The sequence below is a fragment of the Ascaphus truei genome, chromosome 9, assembly GCF_040206685.1.
Source record: "Ascaphus truei isolate aAscTru1 chromosome 9, aAscTru1.hap1, whole genome shotgun sequence".
NCBI classification, from domain to species: domain Eukaryota; kingdom Metazoa; phylum Chordata; class Amphibia; order Anura; family Ascaphidae; genus Ascaphus; species Ascaphus truei.
The window spans coordinates 6,980,266-7,003,547 of record NC_134491.1 but is presented as its reverse complement, the minus strand read 5'-3'; the positions used below and the strand labels follow the sequence as shown (position 1 = coordinate 7,003,547).

The following is a 23,282-nucleotide window of genomic DNA, read 5'->3' as shown; positions in this document are numbered from 1 at the left end:
TATCTCTTTCGTCAGGAGGCGCCGGTACGGTATGGGAAATAAACCAGAGTGCAACAAAAATACACTTGTGAAGGTCCTTTGTGAAACTTGAATAGCTGGAAAAAATGTCATCTTCAGCTACAGCTGGCAGGAGTGGGGGAGAGGGGAGCTGTGAGCGCTCATATACCCTGTGAGGTTGTGGGGAGAGGGGAGCTGTGAGCGCTCATATACCCTGTGAGGTTGTGGGGAGAGGGGAGCTGTGAGCGCTCATATACCCTGTGAGGTTGTGGCCACTACGGCTTTGTTTGTATCAGCAGGAGCAGAGAGTACGAAAATCAGCAAGATATGAGCCGACTCCAAGACATATTTGTAGATATCCTGTAGGAATTAACTTCTGACACCTGTGGCCATTCTGCTTTCTCTTCCTTTTCATTTTGAAAAGGTCAGCGTAGATAAATTCCTCCTGCTTTCAGTTTTTGCTGCATATAAAATCCTTGCAAGCCCGTTATCAGTATTCTTTTAATCGACAGTCAGCACCTGCCTCCCATCTCAGCCTTCACCCACACCCTTAGCCTCCTTCTCAGCCTTCTGTGCCTCCCCCTCGCTGTCTTCGCGCCCGTCTGCCTCCCCCTCGCAGTCTTCGCGCCCGTCTGCCTCCCCCTCGCTGTCTTCGCGCCCCGTCTGCCTCCCCCTCGCAGTCTTCGTGCCCCCGTCTGCCTCCCCCTCGCTGTCTTCGCGCCCCGTCTGCCTCCCCCTTGCTGTCTTCGCGCCCCGTCTGCCTCCCCCTCGCAGTCTTCGCGCCCCGTCTGCCTCCCCCTCGCAGTCTTCACGCCCCCGTCTGCCTCCCCCTCGCTGTCTTCGCGCCCCGTCTGCCTCCCCCTCGCAGTCTTCGCGCCCCGTCTGCCTCCCCCTCGCAGTCTTCGCGCCCCCGTCTGCCTCCCCCTCGCAGTCTTTACTTGACACTTCAAATCTCAGGAAATTCTGTGACGCATTGATCCTATAAGTAATTTCAGATCTTGGAATTAATATAACTGGACACAAAGCTACTCAGGAAGAGAGGGGATATCCGCCTCGTACGTTGGTATCGGTGTCACACATATGACGTGTGTTAAGCTACCTTAATTCATTAGGCAAAAATTTGTATGCACAGTCCTGGCAGCTTCTTTGAAACAGATGATGATGAAAAATGTCTGCAGTGGGCACACAGAATGGGACACCCCATGATCATACCTGTATATAACGGGTTCCTGAACTTGTCCTATAAAAACTATTCCCATTATCACTGTACTCGCACAGGATCAAACATGTAGCCTGATATAGACATTAAACAGAAGATACCAGCATGTACTTACAGGTAGTTGGCCAAATTGTGCTCTTGTAAAGTATGCGTTTCAAACCCATGAGGCGTTGTATCAAAGTAATCATTTCCAATACCACAAATGAAACATTTAGTCTGGAAGAGAGAATGAAACAGAAAAGGTCTGTAATGTGTTTCTCCCCCCAAATCATACATACGTATTTATATATGGTAATCTCGGTGCGCTAAGTGAATAAATGAAGTGTATAGAAGGGAAAATATAATAAAGTGCAGTATCACTGCTCTCAGAGCTTACTATATAAATAATCAACATATTGAAACAAAAAAAAATCACAAAAATCACAAACAGCAAAAAGAGAAAAATGGTGTCAATAAAAATATCAAATAGTAAGATGTATGAAAAAGTTCCCAAATCAAGTGTCTATTGTAGATCTACAAACGGCGACATCCATTGTTCACCGCGTGGAAGTCTCGCCTGCTGTGCTGAGAACCACAGATGGACACGCCTGATGAGACTCACAACAGAGGAATTTAGATCATCGCTGGAGTCCTGAGATTATGGTGATACTGTATAATCTTAAAGAACTTTTTTCCTGTAAGTGCATTAGCGGTTTTCCTGTTTTATGCTATTCAGTAAAAATGTTAATGTACTATTGTGTGTCCCTGCGTGCTTCTCTTTGAAGTGTGTGTGTGTTTTCATCATATTTTATATATTTCTCGCTCAGAGCTACAATTGTGCCAATTTTCATGTGGATTGTTAAATAGATTAACACTATATAAGAAGCACAATGTAGACAATCATCTGATGTTAACTAAATTGATGTCACTGTATTATGTCAACAAGTACCAGATACATTGCGGTATGTTCATGTTCCCTCAAGGAGAAATATGAGTTTATCGTTTCGTAGCTCGGAAATATGTTAAAGTTTACAGTAATCTTAGTGTTTCAGATTAGATTACAACAGTTTGAGTTCAAGGTATGGTTAATAGTGGCTGTTCAAAATGTCCTCCTTCCACTGAAAAGCGTGCCAGAAGACGAGCACACCGCTGTCTGATTGTATATTCAACAAAGCGTTGATCCAGCTGCTCCCACTCCTGAACGATACTTTATTTTACAAATGAGTTTTTTCAGTTCTCTTAACGATCATCCTTGATCAGGAAACATTTTATGTAAGCCTTTTGGATCCTAATTCTTGCTCTGTCTCAAGCACTTTTATTACGTTCTTATCTTCTTCGCGAAACACCATTTTGTAACTATGCACTTACAGAATATTAGATTATCAAATAATTCTAAAATGTTATAATTCACTCTGACAGACCTATAATTGCTAAAAAAAAAAAAAAAAAAAAAACCCCGAAAATGTGGTGATTTGTCTACAAGATATGACGAAAAATAAGTGTGTCTGTGTACTTAGAACCTGTAAAGGTTTCAGAAAAAAAATTCTGTCAGCCATTTACATGTGTTTGCGTGTACAGTATATATTTGCATATATATTATACTAGCTGAAAGTACCTGGAGTTCTTAATTCAAAGAAACCAACCTCATCCCCCCTACCCATCTCATCCCTTTCCTTTAATATCTCCTTCTCCAGTATTCTTACTTTCCCTCACATGCCAACTGACTTCCTCTTTCTTTCCTTGTCTGCTTTCTGTGTAGACTTTATAGCTATCTGACTCTATATCTGCCACCAGGCTATGTGCATTAAGATAGCTACATGGATACGATACATAGCCTACCAGGTACAGCACCCAGTGGCTGACTTGCTTGTCAGAGAAATTGGATACAATCTATTTTTAATTTTATGAATTATTACAAACAGGAACGTAAAGAAAAGGGGAGAATCCGGTTAAGCGACTTGGGATGCCCCTAAAAAGGGGGTCTAGGGTAAAGGACAGTGAAAAAATGGGTGCTAAAAGCAAGACATACTGGTCACGGAGTAGCAATATGCAAAAGGGAGCCAAGTACACCAAACGATTGGAAAATTCACAATGTAGCAAAAAAGGTTAATGACCAAAGAGTCCGTTACATCCAACGTTTCGGTGCACATGCACCTTCATCAGGGATGATCTCAGGAACCACCATGCAAAATGTGGTTACAATAGCTTCCGATATGTCCAAATGCATAGAGAAAAAACAACTTTCCAAAATATATATAGTAGATATACACACACTCCACTGACTTTGACAATTTGTACTCTTATGATGTCACTAAAACAATTCATTTACACTTAAATAAGGCAGACTAATATAACGAACTAGAAACATATTGCTACATACCTCCATATCTTCTCTCACTTGTTCTTGCTGGTCTCTCAATTCACCAAAAGCATCAATGATCAAACCTATTGTAGCACAACCAAAAGGAAGGAAACTTGAAGAAGGAGGAGTATGCATAAAGAGCTTAACATTAAGGCATAACATGTCTGGCTTTTCATGTCCTTTGACTTCTGTGGCCTGAAGAACTTTGAGTGAAACAAAGATGTGATCCGTAGCATTACTCACTGGGAATTTGTGTCCGGCACAAATCTGGGGCCATGTCTTTCATCTTTCAATGTGAACAATTGTGTGAACCCTTCATACAGTGTCTGTTTGCTGCATGTATGTCAATCTCCGTTAAACAGGATGTAGCAACTTTAAATTTTTAGCTTATTTCTCTTAAAAGTTAAGAAAAATACAGCAGACTTTTCACTGAGCATTATATTATTTGTGTGTGAAGCCGTTAATTCTGTTTTCTGTAACGTTTAAGGGCACATTTTTCAAGGCATGACAAAATTAGACTCAGGTGCTCAATGGGTGTAATGTGTATGTGTATGTATATATGTATATATATATATATATATACTAGCTGAGAGACCCGGCGTTGCCCGTGAGTTAAATTTGCCGCTAGGAAAAGGTGGGGGGAGGGACAGTGGACAGGAGGAGGGGAGGGACGGGGACAGTGGACAGGAGGGGACGGGGACAGTGGACAGGAGGGGGGGTAGTGGACAGGAGGGGGGGGCAGTGGACATGAGGGGGGGGCGGGGGACAGTGGACAGGAGGGGGGGACAGTGGACAGGAGGGGGGGGACAGTGGACAGGAGGGGGGGACAGTGGACAGGAGGGGGGGACAGTGGACAGGAGGGGGGGACAGTGGACAGGAGGGGGGGACAGTGGACAGGAGGGGGAGGAGAGTGGACAGGAGGGGGAGGAGAGTGGACAGAAGGGGGAGGAGAGTGGACAGGAGGGGGGGCACACACACTGTCCCACACACACACAAAGTGTCACACACACACACAGTGTCACACAGTGTCACACACACACACAGTGACACACACACACGTCACCTCTCCTTCCGGCCGCAGCCATGTTACTTAGTCCGCGAGGGAGGAAGGGGGTCCTTCCGTCCGCCGCCATCTTAGGTGCCGCGTGGCAGCGGCAGGCTGCCCTGCCCACTGCCTGTCCCCGCGCCGGGGAGGGAGGTGAGTGGAGCGGGAGGGAGGTGAGTGGAGCGGGACCTCTCCTTCCGGCCGCTGCCATGTTACTTAGTCCGCGAGGGAGGAAGGGGGTCCTTCCGTCCGCCGCCATCTTAGGTGCCGCGTGGCAGCGGCAGGCTGCCCTGCCCACTGCCTGTCCCCGCGCCGGGGAGGGAGGTGAATGGAGCGGGAGGTGAGTGGAGCGGGAGGTGAGTGGAGCGGGAGGGAGTGGAGCGGGAGGGAGGTGAGTGGAGCGGGAGGGAGTGGGGAGGGAGGTGAGTAGAGCGGGAGGGAGGTGAGTGGAGCGGGAGGGAGGTGAGTGGAGAGGGAGTGCAGCGGGAGGGAGGTGAGTGGAGCGGGAGGGAGGTGAGTGGAGAGGAAGTGCAGCGGGAGGGAGGTGAGTGGAGCGGGAGGGAGGCGAGTGGAGCGGGAGGGAGGTGAGGGGAGAGGGAGTGCAGCGGGAGGGAGGTGAGTGGAGCGGGAGGTGAGTGGAGCGGAGGGGAGGCGGGGAGGTGAGTGGAGCACCGGGGAGGGGGGGAGGTGATGGGGGGGGGGAGAGGACAGAGAGAGGTGTGTGTGTGTGTGTTTTTTTTGGACCTTTGGCCCGTCACTCCGCCTCAGGCCAATGAGAGGTGTGGGGGGCGGGCCAAGGGGGTGGTGTGAGTGTGTGAGGCCAATGAGAGGTGTGCGGGGGTGGGCGGGCCAAGGGACCAATGAGATTGCCGCTAGGGACAGGGAACACAGTGAAACATACATACAATGCTTTCAGAAATATATAGTAGATATATAAAATCGTGCTATGGTATTAGTGTATATTCTAATTTGACAAGAGGATCAGCACTTAAGTGCGCATGGAGCAAACTATAATATTTGTCCTCCATCCAAATGTTTATTGCTAGGTTAATGAATGGGGCCCCAAGAGATGATTCTGTTAAGTTTGTTAAAGGCATCAATTGGTGAACTTACCTTGAATGATGGCCAAGAGGATGACGATAACAAAGAAGAAGAAGGTGATGTCAAACACAATGCGATACATTTCATAAGGGTCCCCAGCGGGGTCTTCAATCTCATCCCCAATGCCACCTCCGGCTCTCACCCCCACGTACATGTGGAAAAGGTAACACTGCAGGGAGAAAAGGTCCAGAAAAGATTGAGTACCAAGTGTGTAATGAGGACAGTGGTGTGCCGGGCCGTGTCCTACGCAGGACGCTAAACTTAAATAATAATTAATGAGACCAAACTGTAATTATATGGAAAATTGTGGTAAAGGCCATCTTATGAATAATATTTTAAATTAACATCATATATCATCTTGTAATTAAAACACTCATATCACCAACCTTGGCCGTGCTCGCCTTAAGGTAAACCACGATAAATATCGTACCAAACCTTTACTCTGCCTTCCGGCCAATAGTTTACACTTAACACAGCAGACTTTCATATCCGCCGCCCCAAAGTCATTGGAAGCATCAAATTGGCTTTGGAGCCCCCAAAAGGCCCAGGTTAGTCTGATTACCAATTGTGTAATGAGGGCAGTGAGATGACATTCCATGAATGTAACATGCTGAACATTAATACACTGTATAGCTCTGACCTGCCAGTGAGGGCCATGGTCTTACCCTGCTGAATCAGCTCTGCTTCCTCTGTGTGCCCCATATTCACATGCACTGTCTCTTGTAGATACAAACCACGTCTCATACGCACAATGTTTCCCCAGGGGAAGGGGGGCGGGCGGGGGGCTTAGGTACTTATGGGAAGTAAACCAGTGCATGGCCAAAGTACACCGTAGGGTTCTTTGTGAAACTTGAATAGACCAAACAATGACAAACCGGTGCAAAGATTGGGCATCTATTTTAGAAAATAAGACATTTCTCCAAAATGTAGATTAAAAATGTTATTTGAGAAGAAAGTAATTTTTACACATTTTTGTATTGCATACCACGATAAGGGGAGTAACAAGCTAAATATGGGACTCATGTCTGTATACATGAGACACCTGTGTGAGGTTTAATCACTGATTAAATGCAAACAAGGTCCTAATTAGCTTCATACTGTGCAGATCACTTTAATCGGTGTAAATGTGACAGCTCAGATTGAAACAATCCCCCCCCCGCCGCCCCCCAACACAAAGCCAATATCATTGTCACAATACATACGTTATCTCCCTGTGAAATAACATCTAAAACATTCAATTATACATTATCTTGACTTGTGGCTGCGTCGTGCCCGTAATAAAATGAACGTACCGTCATCATATCATCACACTTCATATCTGGATCGTCCTCATCCTCACTCTTGTTGTAGAACTTGCGGAAGAAGTTGAAGGCCACGACTGTGTAAAGATAAACCACCACGGCCAGGAGTCCGACTGTCAGCACCAACTGTGGGGAGGAGAGTGACCGGTGAACACGCTGACCTGCACAGGCCGCCCGGAAACCACTTCAGAGCCACGTGGATTTAGACTGGCAGGCGCACAGTTATGTATTAAAGGTGCACCCCAGCCATGTCTATAGCCTGGCTCACCCAGCTACCATTCTTAATATTCCTTGTATTAAAATGCATTAAGGAAAAAAAACCTGTGTGAAAATCCTAAACAAATTACATAGTTGCATAGTAAATGAGGTTGAAAAAGACAGGCGTCCATCAAATCTCAACCTATGCTAAATGTTGTCAATAGATACTTTATCCTATATCTATACTTATTGGTCCAGAGGAAGGCAAACAAAAAAACATATAATCCAATGATATCTCGTAAGGGGAAAAATTAATTCCTTCCTGACTCCAAGAATTGGCAATCGGATTAATCCCTGGATCAGCATCCTTCCCATGTATACTTATTTGGTATATCCCTGTATACCTTTCCTATCTAAAAAGATGTCCAACCTTCTTTTGAACAAATCTATTGTATCTGCCATCACAGTCTCCATGGGTAATGAATTCCACATTTTACCTGCCCTTACTGTAAAGAACCCTTTCCTTTGTTGCTGGTGAAATCTCCTTTCCTACAACCTTAAGGGATGCCCCGAGTCCTTTGTACTGCCGTGGGATGAATAGTTCTTTTGAAAGCTCCTTGTACTGTCCCCGACTATATTTGTATATAGTTATCATATCCCCTCTTAGACGCCACTTTTCTAATGTAAATAAATCTAATTTAGCTAGCCTCTCCTCATAAATTAGATTGTCCATCCCCTTTAATAATTTGGTGGCTCTTCTCTGCACTCTCTAGTTCAGTATTTCCCAATCTGTGCGCCCCGGCGCGCTGCGGCTTGCCTAGAGGGGCGCCGCAATTATCCTCCCCACCATCCCTCCGATCATCACTCCCCACCATCCCTCCTTCATGCCGGCCGGGCCGCAGGGGATTGGCTGCAGGCAGGGAGGAAGCCGGGGGCGGGGCTTTGTGCAGAGCACACGGTGAGTGTGTGTGTCTGCCTTCCTGCTCCTCTGTCTGCGCGGTGTCCCGTCCCCTTCTGCCCCGGGTGATAGGAGAAGGTAGGGGGGTGATAGGAGAAGGGAGAGGGAGGGGAGAGTTGTACATTTGCCTGCCCAGTGACTGTGTGCAGGGAGCTGCCTGCACGGATCTCCTCCCCCCAAACCCCCCCTCACATCCGTCGCTGCCTCTACTCTCCACTGCTCTTCAATGTGTGTATCTGTATGTGTGTGTATTTATTTGTGTGTGTGTGTATTTATTTGTGTGTGTGTGTGTATTTATTTGTGTTTGTGTGTGTATTTATTTGTGTGTGTGTGTGTGTGTGTGTGTGTGTATTTGTGTGTGTGTGTGTGTGTATTTATTTGTGTGTGTGTATTTATTTATTTGTGTGTGTGTGTATTTATTTGTGTGTGTGTGTATTTATTTGTGTGTGTGTATTTATTTGTGTGTGTGTGTATTTATTTGTGTGTGTGTGTGTGTATTTACTTGTGTGTGTGTGTGTGTGTATTTATTTGTGTGTGTGTGTGTATTTATTTGCTTGTGTATGTGTGTATTTATTTGTTGTGTGTGTGTGTGTATTTATTTGTGTGTGTGTGTGTGTATTTATTTGTGTGTGTGTGTGTATTTATTTGTGTGTGTGTGTGTGTGTGTGTGTGCATTTATTTGTGTGTGTGTGCATTTATTTGTGTGTGTGTATGTGTGTGTATTTATTTGTGTGTGTGTGTGTGAGAGTGTATGTGTGTGTATTTATTTGTGTGTGTGTATTAATTTGTGTGTGTGTGTGTATTTGTGTGTGTGTGTGTGTGTATTTATTTGTGTGTGTATTTATTTGTGTGTGTGTGTGTATTTATTTGTGTGCGTGTATGTGTATTTATTTGTGTGCGTGTATGTGTATTTATTTGTGTGTGTGCGAGAGTGTCTGTCTGCGAGAGAGAGAGAGTGTCTGTCTGCGAGAGAAAGAGAGTGTCTGTCTGCGAGAGAGTGTCTGCGAGAGAGAGTGTGCGAGAGAGAGAGTGTCTGCGAGAGAAAGTGTCTGTCTGCGAGAGAGTGTCTGTCTGCGAGAGAGAGAGAGAAAGTGTCTGTCTGCGAGAGAGAGAGTGTCTGTCTGCGAGAGAGAGAGTATCTGCGAGAGAGAGAGTGTCTGTCTGCGAGAGAGAGAGTGTCTGTCTGCGAGAGAGAGAGTATCTGCGAGAGAGAGAGTGTCTGTCTGCGAGAGAGAGTGTCTGTCTGCGAGAGAGAGAGTGTGTCTGCCAGAGAGAGTGTCTGTCTGCAAGAGAGAGAGAGTGTCTGTCTGCGAGAGAGAGAGAGAGTGTCTGTCTGCGAGAGAGAGAGTGTCTGTCTGAGAGAGAGAGAGAGAGAGAGTCTGTGTGTGAGAGAGAGAGTGTCTGTCTGTGAGAGAGTGAGAGTGTGTGTGTGTCTGAGAGAGAGAGTGAGGTCAGAGAGAGAGAGGTCTGAGAGAGAGAGGTCTGAGAGAGAGAGGGAGACAGAGAGGTCTGAGAGAGAGAGAGGTCTGAGAGAGAGAGAGGGGTCTTAGAGAGAGTTCTGAAAGAGAGAGAGAGGTCTGAGAGAGAGAGGTCTGAGAGAGAGAGAGAAGTCTGAGAGAGAGAGGTCTGAGAGAGAGGTCTGAGGGAGAGAGAGAGGTCTGAGGGAGAGAGAGTGAGGTCTGAGGGAGAGAGAGAGTGAGGTCTGAGGGAGAGAGAGAGTGAGGTCTGAGGGAGAGAGAGAGAGAATGAGTTCTGAGGGAGAGAGAGAGTGAGGTCTGAGGGAGAGAGAGAGAGTGAGGTCTGAGGGAGAGAGTGAGGTCTGAGGGAGAGAGAGAGTGAGGTCTGAGGGAGAGAGAGAGTGAGGTCTGAGGGAGAGAGAGAGTGAGGTCTGAGGGAGAGAGAGAGAGAGAGAGTGAGGTCTGAGGGAGAGAGTGAGGTCTGAGGGAGAGAGTGAGGTCTGAGAGAGAGTGGTCTGAGAGAGTGAGGTCTGAGAGAGTGAGGTCTGAGAGAGAGTGAGAGTGTGTGAGAGAGAGGTCTGAGAGAGACACCAACTGCGCACTGCAACTGTTAGGTATGTATATACACCTTTGTTTTTACTTTGGGCGCCGTGGAAAAATCCTGATCGCCTTGGGGAGCCTTGAACCGAAAAAGTTTGGGAACCATTGCTATATACGGTAGGTATTTATGGCGTATATACTCCATACACGCTGCAGTTAGAGGCTGCCATAGTCAAATGTAGTATTACCTATATTTAAACTCTCTGTCATCCGTATACAGACTCATATCAAGAGGTTATTCGTGTATATATCTATTAACTTGTTCTATGATTTTTAATATTTATAAACACGTAATTAATACCAGATGCAGATGTTGACTCCCCGGTTCAGTGACAGACAAAAACACACAGAAGGCAGAGTTTGATAGCAAGCCTCGGTGTTAAGTCTCAGGGGTTAGGTACGTCTTGTTCCCGTATACTGTTATCGGCGAAATCAGCTGTTAGGTGCTGCGTGATCGCGGAAGTCACTGCTTGTTCCGTGTGTTTGAAACACATATACAAGTTGCGTACCAGTGCTAAACTGTTGGGTGATCTTCAATACCGTGCGTCACAGCAGTATCTGTTATATGTGGGAACCGAGTCCCATAGAACCGTGTTGCGGCAGTGCGATCGAGTCATATAGGGATCAGAGACAGCGCTAGTTAGTGCGCCAGCGTAGTACAGCGGGAGGTAGGACAGGAGGTCCTTAATATCATATATACAACTTTCATTTAATAGTCAGTTAGATTTATGTATGTATGTATGTATGTATGTATGTATGTATATATATATGTATGTACATACACAGTATATAGGGGGACATCTTTTTATTTACAGACGTTTTTTTCAAAGGGCTTTAAAAAATATAAATATTTAGAAATATATCTTTCTCAAGAACAGGAAACTACCGCAAAATGTCCCAGTTCAATGTTTAATCAGAATTAAATGGGAAGGTTCACTTGCATAAGTGGAACTGCCTCTTTTAGTTCATTGCAGGAATCTGTTGCCTTTCTATCCAGCAGGTAAAAATGAATAGTGCATGCTGTGTGTTTAAAGCAGCTGTTCATTTTCAATAATTCACGAGAAAGCTACAATAAACATCACGGCTTTTGGAAGGCGGCAGAGTGGGCCAGGGCTCCAGAGCATTACATGGAACAGGAAGTGTATTGTACTTTGCTAATGTTACATGTACTGTAGTTGGAAATGATCATACTTTCCATCTTGATCTTAAGTCACTTTGCTTACAGCAAATCTCTCCTTACAAATGTGCAGGGCACGATACAAGTGGTAATAATGACTGATTGAGTTAGTGCCATTATCAGAAATGCTTTGCAAACAACTTGCACGTTTTATGACTATCCAAATATGCAGTAACTGGTCTGCATATTATTTCTCTTTATGAAAGCTGGACACCTTAAGTGCCCGCGTTTGAACTGTGAAAAGCACAGCACTTAATTCAGCTGTGTGCAGCCAGAAAGAACTCTCTCTGGCACGAGTAATGTGGCTGTATTAGTGGTTTTATTAAGTCATATGCCTTACATGACATGGCTGTAAACAAGGTTGTACTACTGCAGTGAATACAACTGTGGAAGTGTTTAATCTCTTTACATACTCTGCTGTCCATTTTATATACATTACAATCATCTGGTAATTAACATCAGAATGGCAAATGAATCGCTATTGCTTGATCGGTTGCAACCCTATCACAAGTCAAACTCTATCCCATATAAGTTCCCCTCAAGCCACACTCACTTGTTTTCCATTGTGAGTTACTGAAGACAAAATGGTTCTCAGAGTCTTGAAGCCCATAGCGATATCCAGCAGATGAGCAGCAAAGAAGAAATTGTTGTAGTGTCCAAGGATAGACATGGTCGTATACCAGGCGAGATACAGGAAGGACTGGAAGAAGAAAAAGCTTAGTATCCGAGCACGCAGCTCTACGGGCTGTGTTTGTTCTATGTGACCTTAGGTACAACCAATTACTGCTGTAGGCCAATGGGTTCCTACTTACATTGTCAGTGAAGACCACTCCAAGCTTCCAGATGTGATACTTCATGTCAATGGAACTCAGCCTGCAGATGACAAAACTGGTATCACTGACACATGGAAGCAGTAGCTGGCAGAACCTTTACAGTCATGTCTTCAAAGCGATTTGTTTCAACAATAGCTCAACACAGATTGTATCATTCTGACTGATGAGTTCAGTGAAATACCTCTGTTTAAAGGTGCAGTCCCACTTACCAACATATAATGCAGTTACAATAATATGAAAGCCCTCAGTCATGTAACAGCACTTCTACCAGTGGTTGTTTTATAATTTATCTGTATTAGCTTTTTTTCATTTATGGCCAAAAGCCTAACTGCACACAACAAATATGAGTATATCATACACACTTATACGCACAGAGGCAGATATAAACCTCCAACTGGAGCAGTGTGTATTATAACTAACAAATAATTCAGCAGAAACGCCAACGTTGCCCACAAAAATAAATCATTTTTACATCAGTATTTCTACAAAACATTATTGGAGGAATAATCAATTACGTTTGTAAACAAAAAACGGTAAAAAGGCAATTTGTACAAAAAAGATCCTCGAACAGATACTGTAAATGGGAGCTGCGCTTTTAAATCATATGTAGATTTTTTTTTCAAGGAGGGCAACTCGAGGTCAACACTATGCAAACTGCTCTAATTTGTGCGATCCCTGGGTTAATTACTATATGTAAATTAGAGGCACATGTACACTGTATGCTGGATAAATACTGATTAGAGGCCTGGCTGTAGGTAGAAGAACAATGCTGCCTTCCTCTGTAGCATTGAAAGGGTGAGATATAAAGTTACCCAAACAATATATTTGTGAAACGATGCAAAAATTCAGCAACAACATCCCAGTCTATGCAGAGATCACGGGAGGCTACGGCTGCGCTTATAGTGCTGGCGACAGCAACGCTGCGTCATAACAAACGCATTGCCACCGTCGCGTGCGTTTATAGTAAGTGCAACGTAACGGAGCGACGGCTGGATGTCATCTCGATTTGATTTTTCCAGCGACCGCAGCCCGACGTCGCCGGCACTATAAGCGTAGGGTAGTGGTTTATGTAAATGCCGTGCGCATCAAAAGTATAGAAAGCTCATTGCAGAGGTTCTGGCTAATCATATGGCTCCTAATGGTTAAATCTATGCATAACATGGTCAATCTACTTATTCTCTAGTAATGGAGAAGAGCGGCAGCACATTGTAAACTACAGACATAAATAATCCACTGCTTGTCATGTTATAATAAGGATTTACACACCATGATACGAGCGATCCCTCTTCTGGTTTTATCTTATCCACTGGACTAAAGTCTAGAGCGTTTTTATCCAAGCCCAGGAGCTCTGCAATTCTGTCTGCTCCGTACAGGTCTCCGTACTTGTTGATAACCTGTACAAAACAAGCAGTGATGGATCCCTTATAAAAACCCTTACTAGGAACATGCCCAGTCCACACTGCCTTTATATGTTAGAGACCAGTGGAATGGCAGCTTTTTTTTTAGAATGAAAACATCAACTAAATAAAGATTAGAACAAGAATTTCAGAGAGAGACAATAAAAATGTTAAAACAAGAAGATAATTCTGGTAACTGCAGCAATCTCCGGTTACATGACATGATGGATACAACTTGGGCTCAGTTTAGTCTATTTGCTAACTAGGGGGAAAGGCTGGGAAACAATGAAGCTGCGACACATTATCATTCTGTTGGGTTTGTTTTAAATCAATTCAAGTGGAATGAGGATAAATGTCAGACGGTTCCTTCCAACAGGCCGGTCCATTCCAAGGGAAGAACCAGCTGAAGAAATCTGGGGAAGTCAAATGACACTGGAGTGTTATTGTAATGTGATCCAAACTGCAGTGCAGGAGTGCCATCACTTTTAATTATCATGTATTTATTTATTTATAAAATATTTTTACCAGGAAGTAATACATTGAGAGTTACATCTCGTTTTCAAGTATGTCCTGGGCACAGAGTAAAACAAATAATACATGGTTACAAGTACAGTTACATAAATGAACAGGGTATACATTATATACAAGACATTGCGTGCACAGTTAAAGAAAATATATATTATGAGCGTATGAAACAGTTACAGACCAGGTTAAAATGTGAGACAGCCTTAGATTTGAAAGAACTTAAACTGGTGATGGATGTGAGAGTCTCTGGAAGGTTGTTCCAGTTTTGGGGTGCACGGTAGGAGAAGGAGGAACGTCCGGATACTTTGTTGAGCCTTGGGACCATGAACAGTCTTTTGGAGTCTGATCTCAGGTGATAAGTGCTGTATGTGGTAGGGGTGAGGAGCTTGTTCAGGTAGCTGGGTAGCTTGCCCATGAAGAATTTAAAGGCAAGACAGGAAAGGTGAACTTTGCGCCTAGACTCTAGTGTTGACCAATCTAGTTCTTTGAGCATTTCGCAGTGATGTGTGTTGTAGTTGCATTGGAGAACAAAACGACAAATTGAATTGTAGAGGGTGTCAAGTTTGCTGAGGTGGGTTTGAGGTATCATGTATCAAGTACTAATGTATTCTGCAGCTCAGGACAATGGAGAGAGAAGAGAAACATGAACATACGAGAAGCGGAGGTACAAAACCGTAAACTGTCATTTGGCCATTTAGGGTACGGGCACACCTTTCTATGTCTTACCCTCAGCCTTCGTCATAAGTTATAACTTGGCTCCTTTTTTGGACCTAAAGGGGGTAATTAATTACTCTGCGATAGTGCTGGTCAGGGCATTATCGCACAGAATCTCCCTTTGAAGTCAGTGGAAGCGTCCGTGCGATAATGCCCTGAACAGCACTATCACAGTTTAATAAATAACACCCAAAGATTCAGAATACAGACTGCGTGGGATTGCAGCCGTTGCCAGCATAAGCAGGCAGCGTTTCAGTACAATAAATTCATCTGGGACTGAACATCTCTTCCCGAAGACTTAATATCCATGGTAACTTAAGCTAGTGGATGTTACACTTTGATTAAAATGTGGAATTGCACACAGACCGCTGAAAGAACAGATACATGTCTGAACCACAGCGAGGGTTTTCTGCTTAGACATCATCAATGTAGCATTTCCCTGTCTTACATGACAACTGCTTTACTGGCCAACAGTATGACAAGGAATCAAAGCACTGGCCATTTAAGGTGACTAGGGGATTGTATTGTAAACAATATTTAAGGAATTCAGCAGCTGAATAAGCATCTCCCATGGGATTATATTGTAACCAGTTTAAAATCTATTTAATAAAATATATGATATGTATTGGGTTAGTAGTTCAACATCTTGACAGCATTATGATCTTACTCGATAACTTGCAACTTGAGAAAACACAAACAAGTTGGCAGTCAAGAGAATAGGTGTACTTACCTTTCTTTTAACAAATTTATCCCAGTAATTATTCGGGAAAGACCTACAAAAAGAAAGTCTTGTGTTATTCAAACCACTGCAGCACATTTCAGAAACTTGTTTGAAATGAGCAAATTATAGCTACAAAATAGCAAAATTGTTTCACATGAACCACCAAGAGTGAACTCAAGGCTTCCCCATCTGCACCCACCCTGTTACCGAACATTGTCAGACCTACCCATCTTACAGTGCACCCCAAATCAATTCATACGTGGAATGTATTTATTCATTTGTATGTGTACTTTATTAATGCAGAAGGAAAGAAAGGAAAAATATTCAAGCATGTCTCTCATAAAACCTGAGCCCAACCTGTTATATACCTGAATGTAACACCGCAGATCAGAGAATTCTACAGGATTGCCCATTTATTTTTAACTTTATACAACTTAAAACACCCAGAAGCTCCACAGAGATTTTCTCCAGGGGGAGTAACGCATGCTAAAAATAGTTGGGATATGTGTATCCTTCGGCCGAAGTTCAGCAGAAATAAGAATGGAAGGAATGCCAGGCCAAATTAGCCTTGGGGGTTGGCATAAGTGCCAGAGTAAAGCATGGGCATGTCTGCAGGACTCATGGGCACCGTTATACACAACAGTCCAATTACTCTGCTTTTTTTGTGCCTTTTTTTTCATCAGACATCTAGTCTGGCCCATTTGGTTACGATATAAAGTCATGTATGTCCTATTATTTATCATTATTTATGGGTGTTTTCTGTGCTATTGTTTTTGTCTTTAAAATGTAGTTGTTTGCTGTACTATCAGGGCGCATACAGGAGTAGCATTAAGAATTACAGTATATTTTCAAGCTACAGAATGTGGTCAGGGGTGTGTTTGAGGTTGAATTACCAATGGCGAAACATCTTATGTTGCTTGTACTGCATAATTGGTGGGCCTCATGCTGCCTCTCTTCCCTGTTAGAACTAAATACCACTGATGATTAACGAGCATCCAATGCTTAAGAACATCTATTTAATTTCCACTGAACTACAGGAGGATTAACTACAAAGCACATTACAGTCGCTGCTCATGTTTCCCTACAGGCTGGGCTTTGCTTTGTGAGCTAGAGTGCTGTGTAATCTCTTCCACTCATGGCCTGGGTAGCTGCACATGGTTTGGGGGATATTCCAGCTGTTTTAATACGGAGTCACCAGTGTGTGAGCTTGAGTTTTACCAAGTAGCCGTATGTTAAACCAGTGTTATTTAATACAGCAATAACGGCTCTACCGTGAGTTTAAAATCAAGGCTATTTGCCACTCCCCGCAAGATTATCTATATTATTCAGAGAAAAATCGGTAACTATCTCACAATTCTGCCAGCCATAACCTGAGCAATATGACTGCACTGAACAAATGTGAGATGTGTACAATCAAAACAGAGTTTGCCGTGGTGGATACAGGTAGTCCTCAGCATGAATATGAATACAAGCTGTGTGTCTTACGGTGTGTTTATGACCAGACGATCCCATTGCCCTTTAATGTCATCATCCGAGGGCTGCTCTGTGATGTACAGACCATCAAACTCCACATTGCGAGCAATTTCTTTCTCACGTTTAAACACCACAAGCGGGACCTTCGAGAGAGGAAGTCATGTTACCAAACATCTGCCTACAGTTATTATTATTATTAATTTTGAACCACTTATTTTAATCCAATACCAGTTGGAGGTATGATGGACTCTATTAATCCTGCTTTGAGTTTTAGTGTAACTTTCAGTGATTCCCTGATATACTCAATAGTGTTCATCCTGATTCAGTATAATATAATTCGCTGGAGAAAACAAAGGTGTTACTGTGAATGAATCCCCCGTCACACAGCAGGAGGTTGTATTGGAAAATGATTTGTACATTAAGAGTGTATTTACTTTCTCTCTTGTTTTAGATACATAAAGAATATAATTACCAACGCCATCAATGTAAAATTAGAAGTGATTCTACCCAAGGGAATGGACCGTTTTAGTATATATTGAATGTGATTTTTGTAGGGTTAGGTAAGAAGCATAATACAATTGCATCCTCAAGATGTTAAGTTACAAGTGAAATAAATCCATAGAGACTGATGCTTAGCGTCAGAATGTATCTGTGGTTAGTGGCGCTCGATAAGGAGCTGTTTTAATATAGCTAGAAATATCCCTGAGAATGATGGACACTGTGAAGTTGCACAGCCATCAGTGATCTCAGAGAGACTCTTTCTTACTTGGGGTCAACAATGTGTCTCCTGACCTAGTGTGATCTCTGGTGCTGACGTTTTTTGAGGGACAGGCTGAGCAGGAGTGACTTATTCACTTGTGATATTGTTTGTATGCACGTTTCTGATCTAGAACAGTACCTTCAGACAGTAGTATCCAACAACACAGACCAAGGAGATGACAGTGTGAATAATCGCTAGAATGCGAAGTGTTGGAGCCATGTAACCAGTGTTCTCCTGCAGGACAAAATACACGGCTCCCTGATCCACATCCTCCTCTTCCTCCTGGAACGTGTTCCATGGATTTGGTTCTTTATCTGGGTCTTCACTGGCAGGTTCTTCAGTCACCTGAGAAAATTCAGCACAACATACCATACACATGCATGATGACCTTTATAGTCGATTGGAGGCTGCCAGCATCATCTAAACTGGCACATGTATGAGCCTAAAGTACATGTTTATTTCATCTGTATTATGTTCAGTATATGTAAGTGGTTAAAGGCGCATACAAAGTATGTAACGGACTGAAAATATAACTCATTGAAGAAATAGTCTCACCTTAGAAGAGTTCTTAAAAAAACTTCAACTGCTAATTCCCTTAGAATTTATTTGCTAACGAATCTGACGTGGGGCAGAAGCAAACTTTTAAAGAAGTGATTTGCTAAAACCACAAAAGCAGATTAGCGTCTATACCTCGGTCTTATTGTGCAGGATTCCTAGCTCATGAATGAGCAGCAAAGCCACAAACTGAGCTACGAGCCGGAATAAAGCTCAAACAGCGGCCATACAAAGCCAAGGATAAAAGCCTGTCTCCATCTTCAAAGAAAGTATTTCTCTCCATACGAGAGGACAATGGATTTAGGAATACAACAAAAGATTCTAAAGTACTTTTGCAACAATGACGACCACTGTAGGATACAAGAAAAGGGATATTTTATGCAGCATCTTACCTTGTAGAACAACAGAATAAAGTTAATGGCAAACGCGACAAACAAAGCAAGAAATCTCAGATTGTAGAAGTTTCGAGCCAGATAATTCTGAAATTAAAAAGATGAGGAAGACAAATGAGCCACCGCAGATGAATATGTAGCCAGAAAGAGTCCCAGTTGGTATAGCTATCCCCAATGAAATATGATTATTTTCTGCTTCTGATTAAAACATTAAAATCAATCAATCAATCAATGTAAGGATTCCACACAAGTTTTTGACATGCAGATATTTTCACATGTGAGATGTACATTTCCTTACGTGCAGTCTTATCTTTAAGGCTATAATATGTCATAACCATTGGTAATACCAAGCTCTAGTAGTTTGTGTATTGTGCGTGTAACAGAATTCTAATACTTTAGTATAACGTTAATATCTGCCCATCCTCACGTTTGCTGGAAACATGGCACTGAAAACATTTCCACGAATGTAACTAAAAGCAACAGCATCCTGTCCTGTGAATATTACGGACAACATCTGCAATGCCATGGCAAATTTGCGCTACGCTTTATTCAGTTGCCACGGGTTACAAGCAGCAATAATAAGAAAATTACCATATTTCCATTCCAGTGACCTGTGAAACTAACCAAGATCTCTGTGCTGACGTCTATGGAAAGCGTCAAACGTAACCTGTGTGCAGTGAGTTCCAGGAACAAGTCAAGAAACAATCGCTTTACTGTGCTGGTCGTTTCTCCTTGAGCTGGTCTCATGAGCCGAGTGGTGTTTCTTATAACAGGACCTGCTCGTATAGTGACAGGAGAGCCCAACCAGCACTGCATCAGCGTATGTCTAAGCAGCTGCTTCAGCGTAAACTCTTACCAGCATTTTGGTTTGGTAAATCTCCAAGCCTGCCAAGAAGTTTGCCATAAACGCTTCAGGTTCCTCCTTCTTCTGACCACGTCTCCTCTTTTTCTTTGTACCAACTTTACTTTCCAAAATCTCCAACTGCTTTTCTGCCTTAACTTTGTCCTTTTTCTCACCATCCTCCATGCTGAAAAGATATTAATAACAGATCATGTTCTAATCTTTTCCCCAAACTCAGCCCCTTTTAACTCATTCCATGCTTTCCAGGAGTGATGAATGCAATAGCTAAGATTTGTAATGTACAAACTTGGTGCTTCGATAAATAAATGAACACATATCCATATAAAGCAACATGCTAACGCTCTAGTCACAAAAGCTGTTATTTAAGTGACACAGACACTAAAGTCATACAATGTGCATTATTTATTTTTAAATATGCTACACAGAGAGTTGGATAAGTAGTATACAAAGTATTTATTTATTTTTCCAACAACTGAACCCCTTCCTTACAGTGCACGGTTTGCATTGATGATCTATTTAATCTCGTGGTCTAAATAATGAGCATTTCCTTCAATCAATGCAAATGTATCAAGAGAACTGTGAATTCAACTTACTCTGCTTTCTCCGATTCAGCTTTTGAGTCGTCTTCATTCGCCTTCGCAATTTCTTCTGCCTGCAGTTACAAGGTAAGAACTCCATTTTAGAGCGATTTAGAGTGATTTTATTATCGCTAAAAGACTGCAATTAGCACTGCATATTCCGCCTGCATATTCACAACCCTGACTTCCTTCGGTCATGTAGACTAAAGTCATTTTTCAGCTAAACTCATTCGCTCAGACAAGATTGTCCGAGTGATACCAGAAGCTCACTGTCCTTTCTGTAAAAGTTCTGTTCCTTTCAAGGTGTTATTTTTTTAAATTATTATTATTATCAGAGCTGTTCAATAATTTCCTAACCAGTTTTGAATATTGATGTGTGAAGAGCATATTTCAAATACAGCTCAACCCCCTTATAACGCTGTGCTTGGGGTCCAAAGAATCACATCGCGTTATAAGCGGATCGCGGTCGAAATAATGTATAATTGTATGCATTGTACAATAACGTATTTAAGACACCAATAATCGTGTTGTAAAGTATTCATAAATACGAAAATTGGGAGCCACGCTTGCATCGCGTTATAAGCGGATTTGCGTTGTAACGGATCGCATTATAACGGGGTTGAGCTCTAGTTAGATATCATGCTCCTAAAGCAGTTTAAACCACTTCTGAGTATTCATTAATTAGTGGTGATATCCATGTTAGGAGAGCAGCACTACACTAACCCCAACAGAAGGGGTAGCTAATTCTGATAACAATGACACCGAGTTTGAAGCAGGGGAAGAACACCAAGAACACAGATTGTAAGCTTATCTGGGCAGGGACTGTGCCTGTAAAACTCCTATGTGGTGCGTACTGTGCACTATACTGTAATTGTGACGCGCTCACCTTAAGGTAATGCTGCTATATTGTCCAAATAACTATACCATGTTATGAGATGAGTAACAGCTCCTCCCTAGTGAACACGCACATTATAAAGATGTGAGACTATATTTAAATGTAGTCCCAGAGCGGAGATCGAGCAGATGTTTTCGTCCTAGAGAAGCATTGGGATTTCTTGATGGTTTTGACACCTGCTGGAAAATGGCCTGTACAAGGCCCTGGTAACGACGCGTGGAGAGTTCTCATACTGCTCGGTTACAGCGATACTGTATCACAAGGTACAATAAAACTAAACTGAGTTCTGAAAGGCCACAAAACTCAAAAGACACAGCAACAGATATCACATAATATACCAAACTGAGGAAACAATGCAGAAACAATCAGGCTGCGCTTGTGGTGCCGGGGACGCTGACGTCACGCTGCGGTCGTTGAAAAAAATCAAATTGAATGGACTTCCAGCGATCGCGAGCAAGCCGCCACGCCGCTCCTACTATAAGCGCTCACGACGGATACAATGCATCTGTTTTGACGCGACGTCACTGTCTAACTTAAAATAACTTTACTATATACAAGCTGCGCCCTTGAATTTAGGATCGTTGCACACCTCGGGTGCACAAAGCAAAATCAATAAATTGTATTCAGGGATACATTATTCTTTATAAAGTTTCTGAGTTTGGACGTGGGACTGCGTTTAGGCGACACTGAATATGCAGACATTGGACACTGATAATACATATGAGGATTGAGATTTGCTGTGTGAAGAAAACAAATCACTAGATTATTACTAAATAAAACAGCCTGGGGACGTGAGTGTTTAATATAGTCCCAGAATATAGTCCCAGAAGGATAATGCTGATTTGACAGTCATTTTCCAACTCTCAACTGTTGCTGCATTAATCTCTGGCGATGCACTCAATATGAAACTGATAATTAGATCCCTTTGCTGCCGAACTGGTCGGTGACGTACTGCTACACAGGGAATTGTTGTCAGGTAAGTGCGTTTTAACTGAAAGACACAGCGCGGTTACAAGACAAGCGTATCATTCCGGAACATTACTTTGACAATGAAGATGCACAAAGCTAAACAAAGCTACACAAATGTAGAAAGTTGATTTATTGCATCCCTGTCTCTCCTCAGAGCTTACTTCCTCAGGGTTCAGTACCTGGGCCAATGGTCTTTAACTTGTTTATTAAAGGCCTAAGTTGGCGTAGACAGTAAAATGTCCGTCTTTGCTATAAAATCAGAGCAGAGTACAATACAAACAAACTAAAGAAAAACCCTCGCTCAGCCCGTCAATAATTTAATGTAGGTGCACCCATAAGGGTAATTATAATAAAAACATAAATTAGAGAGAGAATAAAGACCCCATTGTCCCGTGGCTCTCATTACCAGTGAAAAAAGATTGTCACTACTATGGTTAAAACATAACTTTCACTATCCAATTAAAACAGAGTATCATACATTTCCGAACAATTTATTATTAAAAAGATACCAACATGCATAGATTATTAATCATAGAGGGTATTGGTGATCCATATTTAGTATGTTCCCATATATTGCTTGTAAATTGAAACAATGCTACCTGTATCCAATTATCTTCATCAGAGTCACCTCCAAACCATCTGATGCCTCTAGAGCTCAATTAGGAAATGATGAACTAACATCTGTTTACTGATTATTCAAAAACCCCAACATAATATATAAATAGGTTAGGGAAATTCTGAACTAAATAGAAGCATAAATAATGCGCCACAAGTATCCCGCCATCTGAGCTGGTGTCAATCAGGATGCAATCAAACTAAATTAGGTAAATAATTAACGATGAAGGATTTAGGAGTAAAAATTTCATGGTTTCCACCATACAATGTGGCGTTTCCAGCCGTGCAATGTACACAAATCATATCTTCACATCACAGAAGAGGCTTCAAAGAATACATGAAAACGGATTCTGTTTGCATACAAATAGATCCTGCATTTCTCTCTGAGTTGCGTATTACCGCAACATGACGAGAAATACAAAGTTAATTCTTGGTTGGAACAGATACAGAGCAGAGCTGTATGAAGATCATAAAAACCGGGTCAGGAGTTTTCGTAAAGCCCAATCTAAGCAGAATTTTTCTGTCTTTCAACAAATAGCAGCCCAGTTACAGTAACTACAGAAGTGTACTGGAGAACACTGAGTGAGTAGAGTTACCAG

General features: G+C 42.7%; 1 protein-coding gene across 10 annotated transcripts in view; it reads right to left on the bottom strand.

The window, feature by feature from the left end:
- Positions 1-23,282, bottom strand: part of RYR3 (ryanodine receptor 3) — a 488,303-nt gene that overhangs the window by 4,246 nt on the left and 460,775 nt on the right. For all 10 annotated transcript variants that reach the window (XM_075613258.1, XM_075613259.1, XM_075613261.1 and 7 more), the window contains 13 exons: positions 20,220-20,278; positions 19,621-19,792; positions 18,765-18,851; positions 17,956-18,162; positions 17,070-17,200; positions 15,594-15,636; positions 13,494-13,621; positions 12,207-12,267; positions 11,948-12,094; positions 6,996-7,130; positions 5,716-5,872; positions 3,576-3,640; positions 1,332-1,432 (listed from right to left, as the gene is read on the bottom strand). In XM_075613258.1, coding sequence (XP_075469373.1) covers positions 1,332-1,432; positions 3,576-3,640; positions 5,716-5,872; positions 6,996-7,130; positions 11,948-12,094; positions 12,207-12,267; positions 13,494-13,621; positions 15,594-15,636; positions 17,070-17,200; positions 17,956-18,162; positions 18,765-18,851; positions 19,621-19,792; positions 20,220-20,278 — 1,493 coding nt within the window. The remainder of the gene's footprint in view (positions 1-1,331; positions 1,433-3,575; positions 3,641-5,715; positions 5,873-6,995; positions 7,131-11,947; positions 12,095-12,206; positions 12,268-13,493; positions 13,622-15,593; positions 15,637-17,069; positions 17,201-17,955; positions 18,163-18,764; positions 18,852-19,620; positions 19,793-20,219; positions 20,279-23,282) is intronic.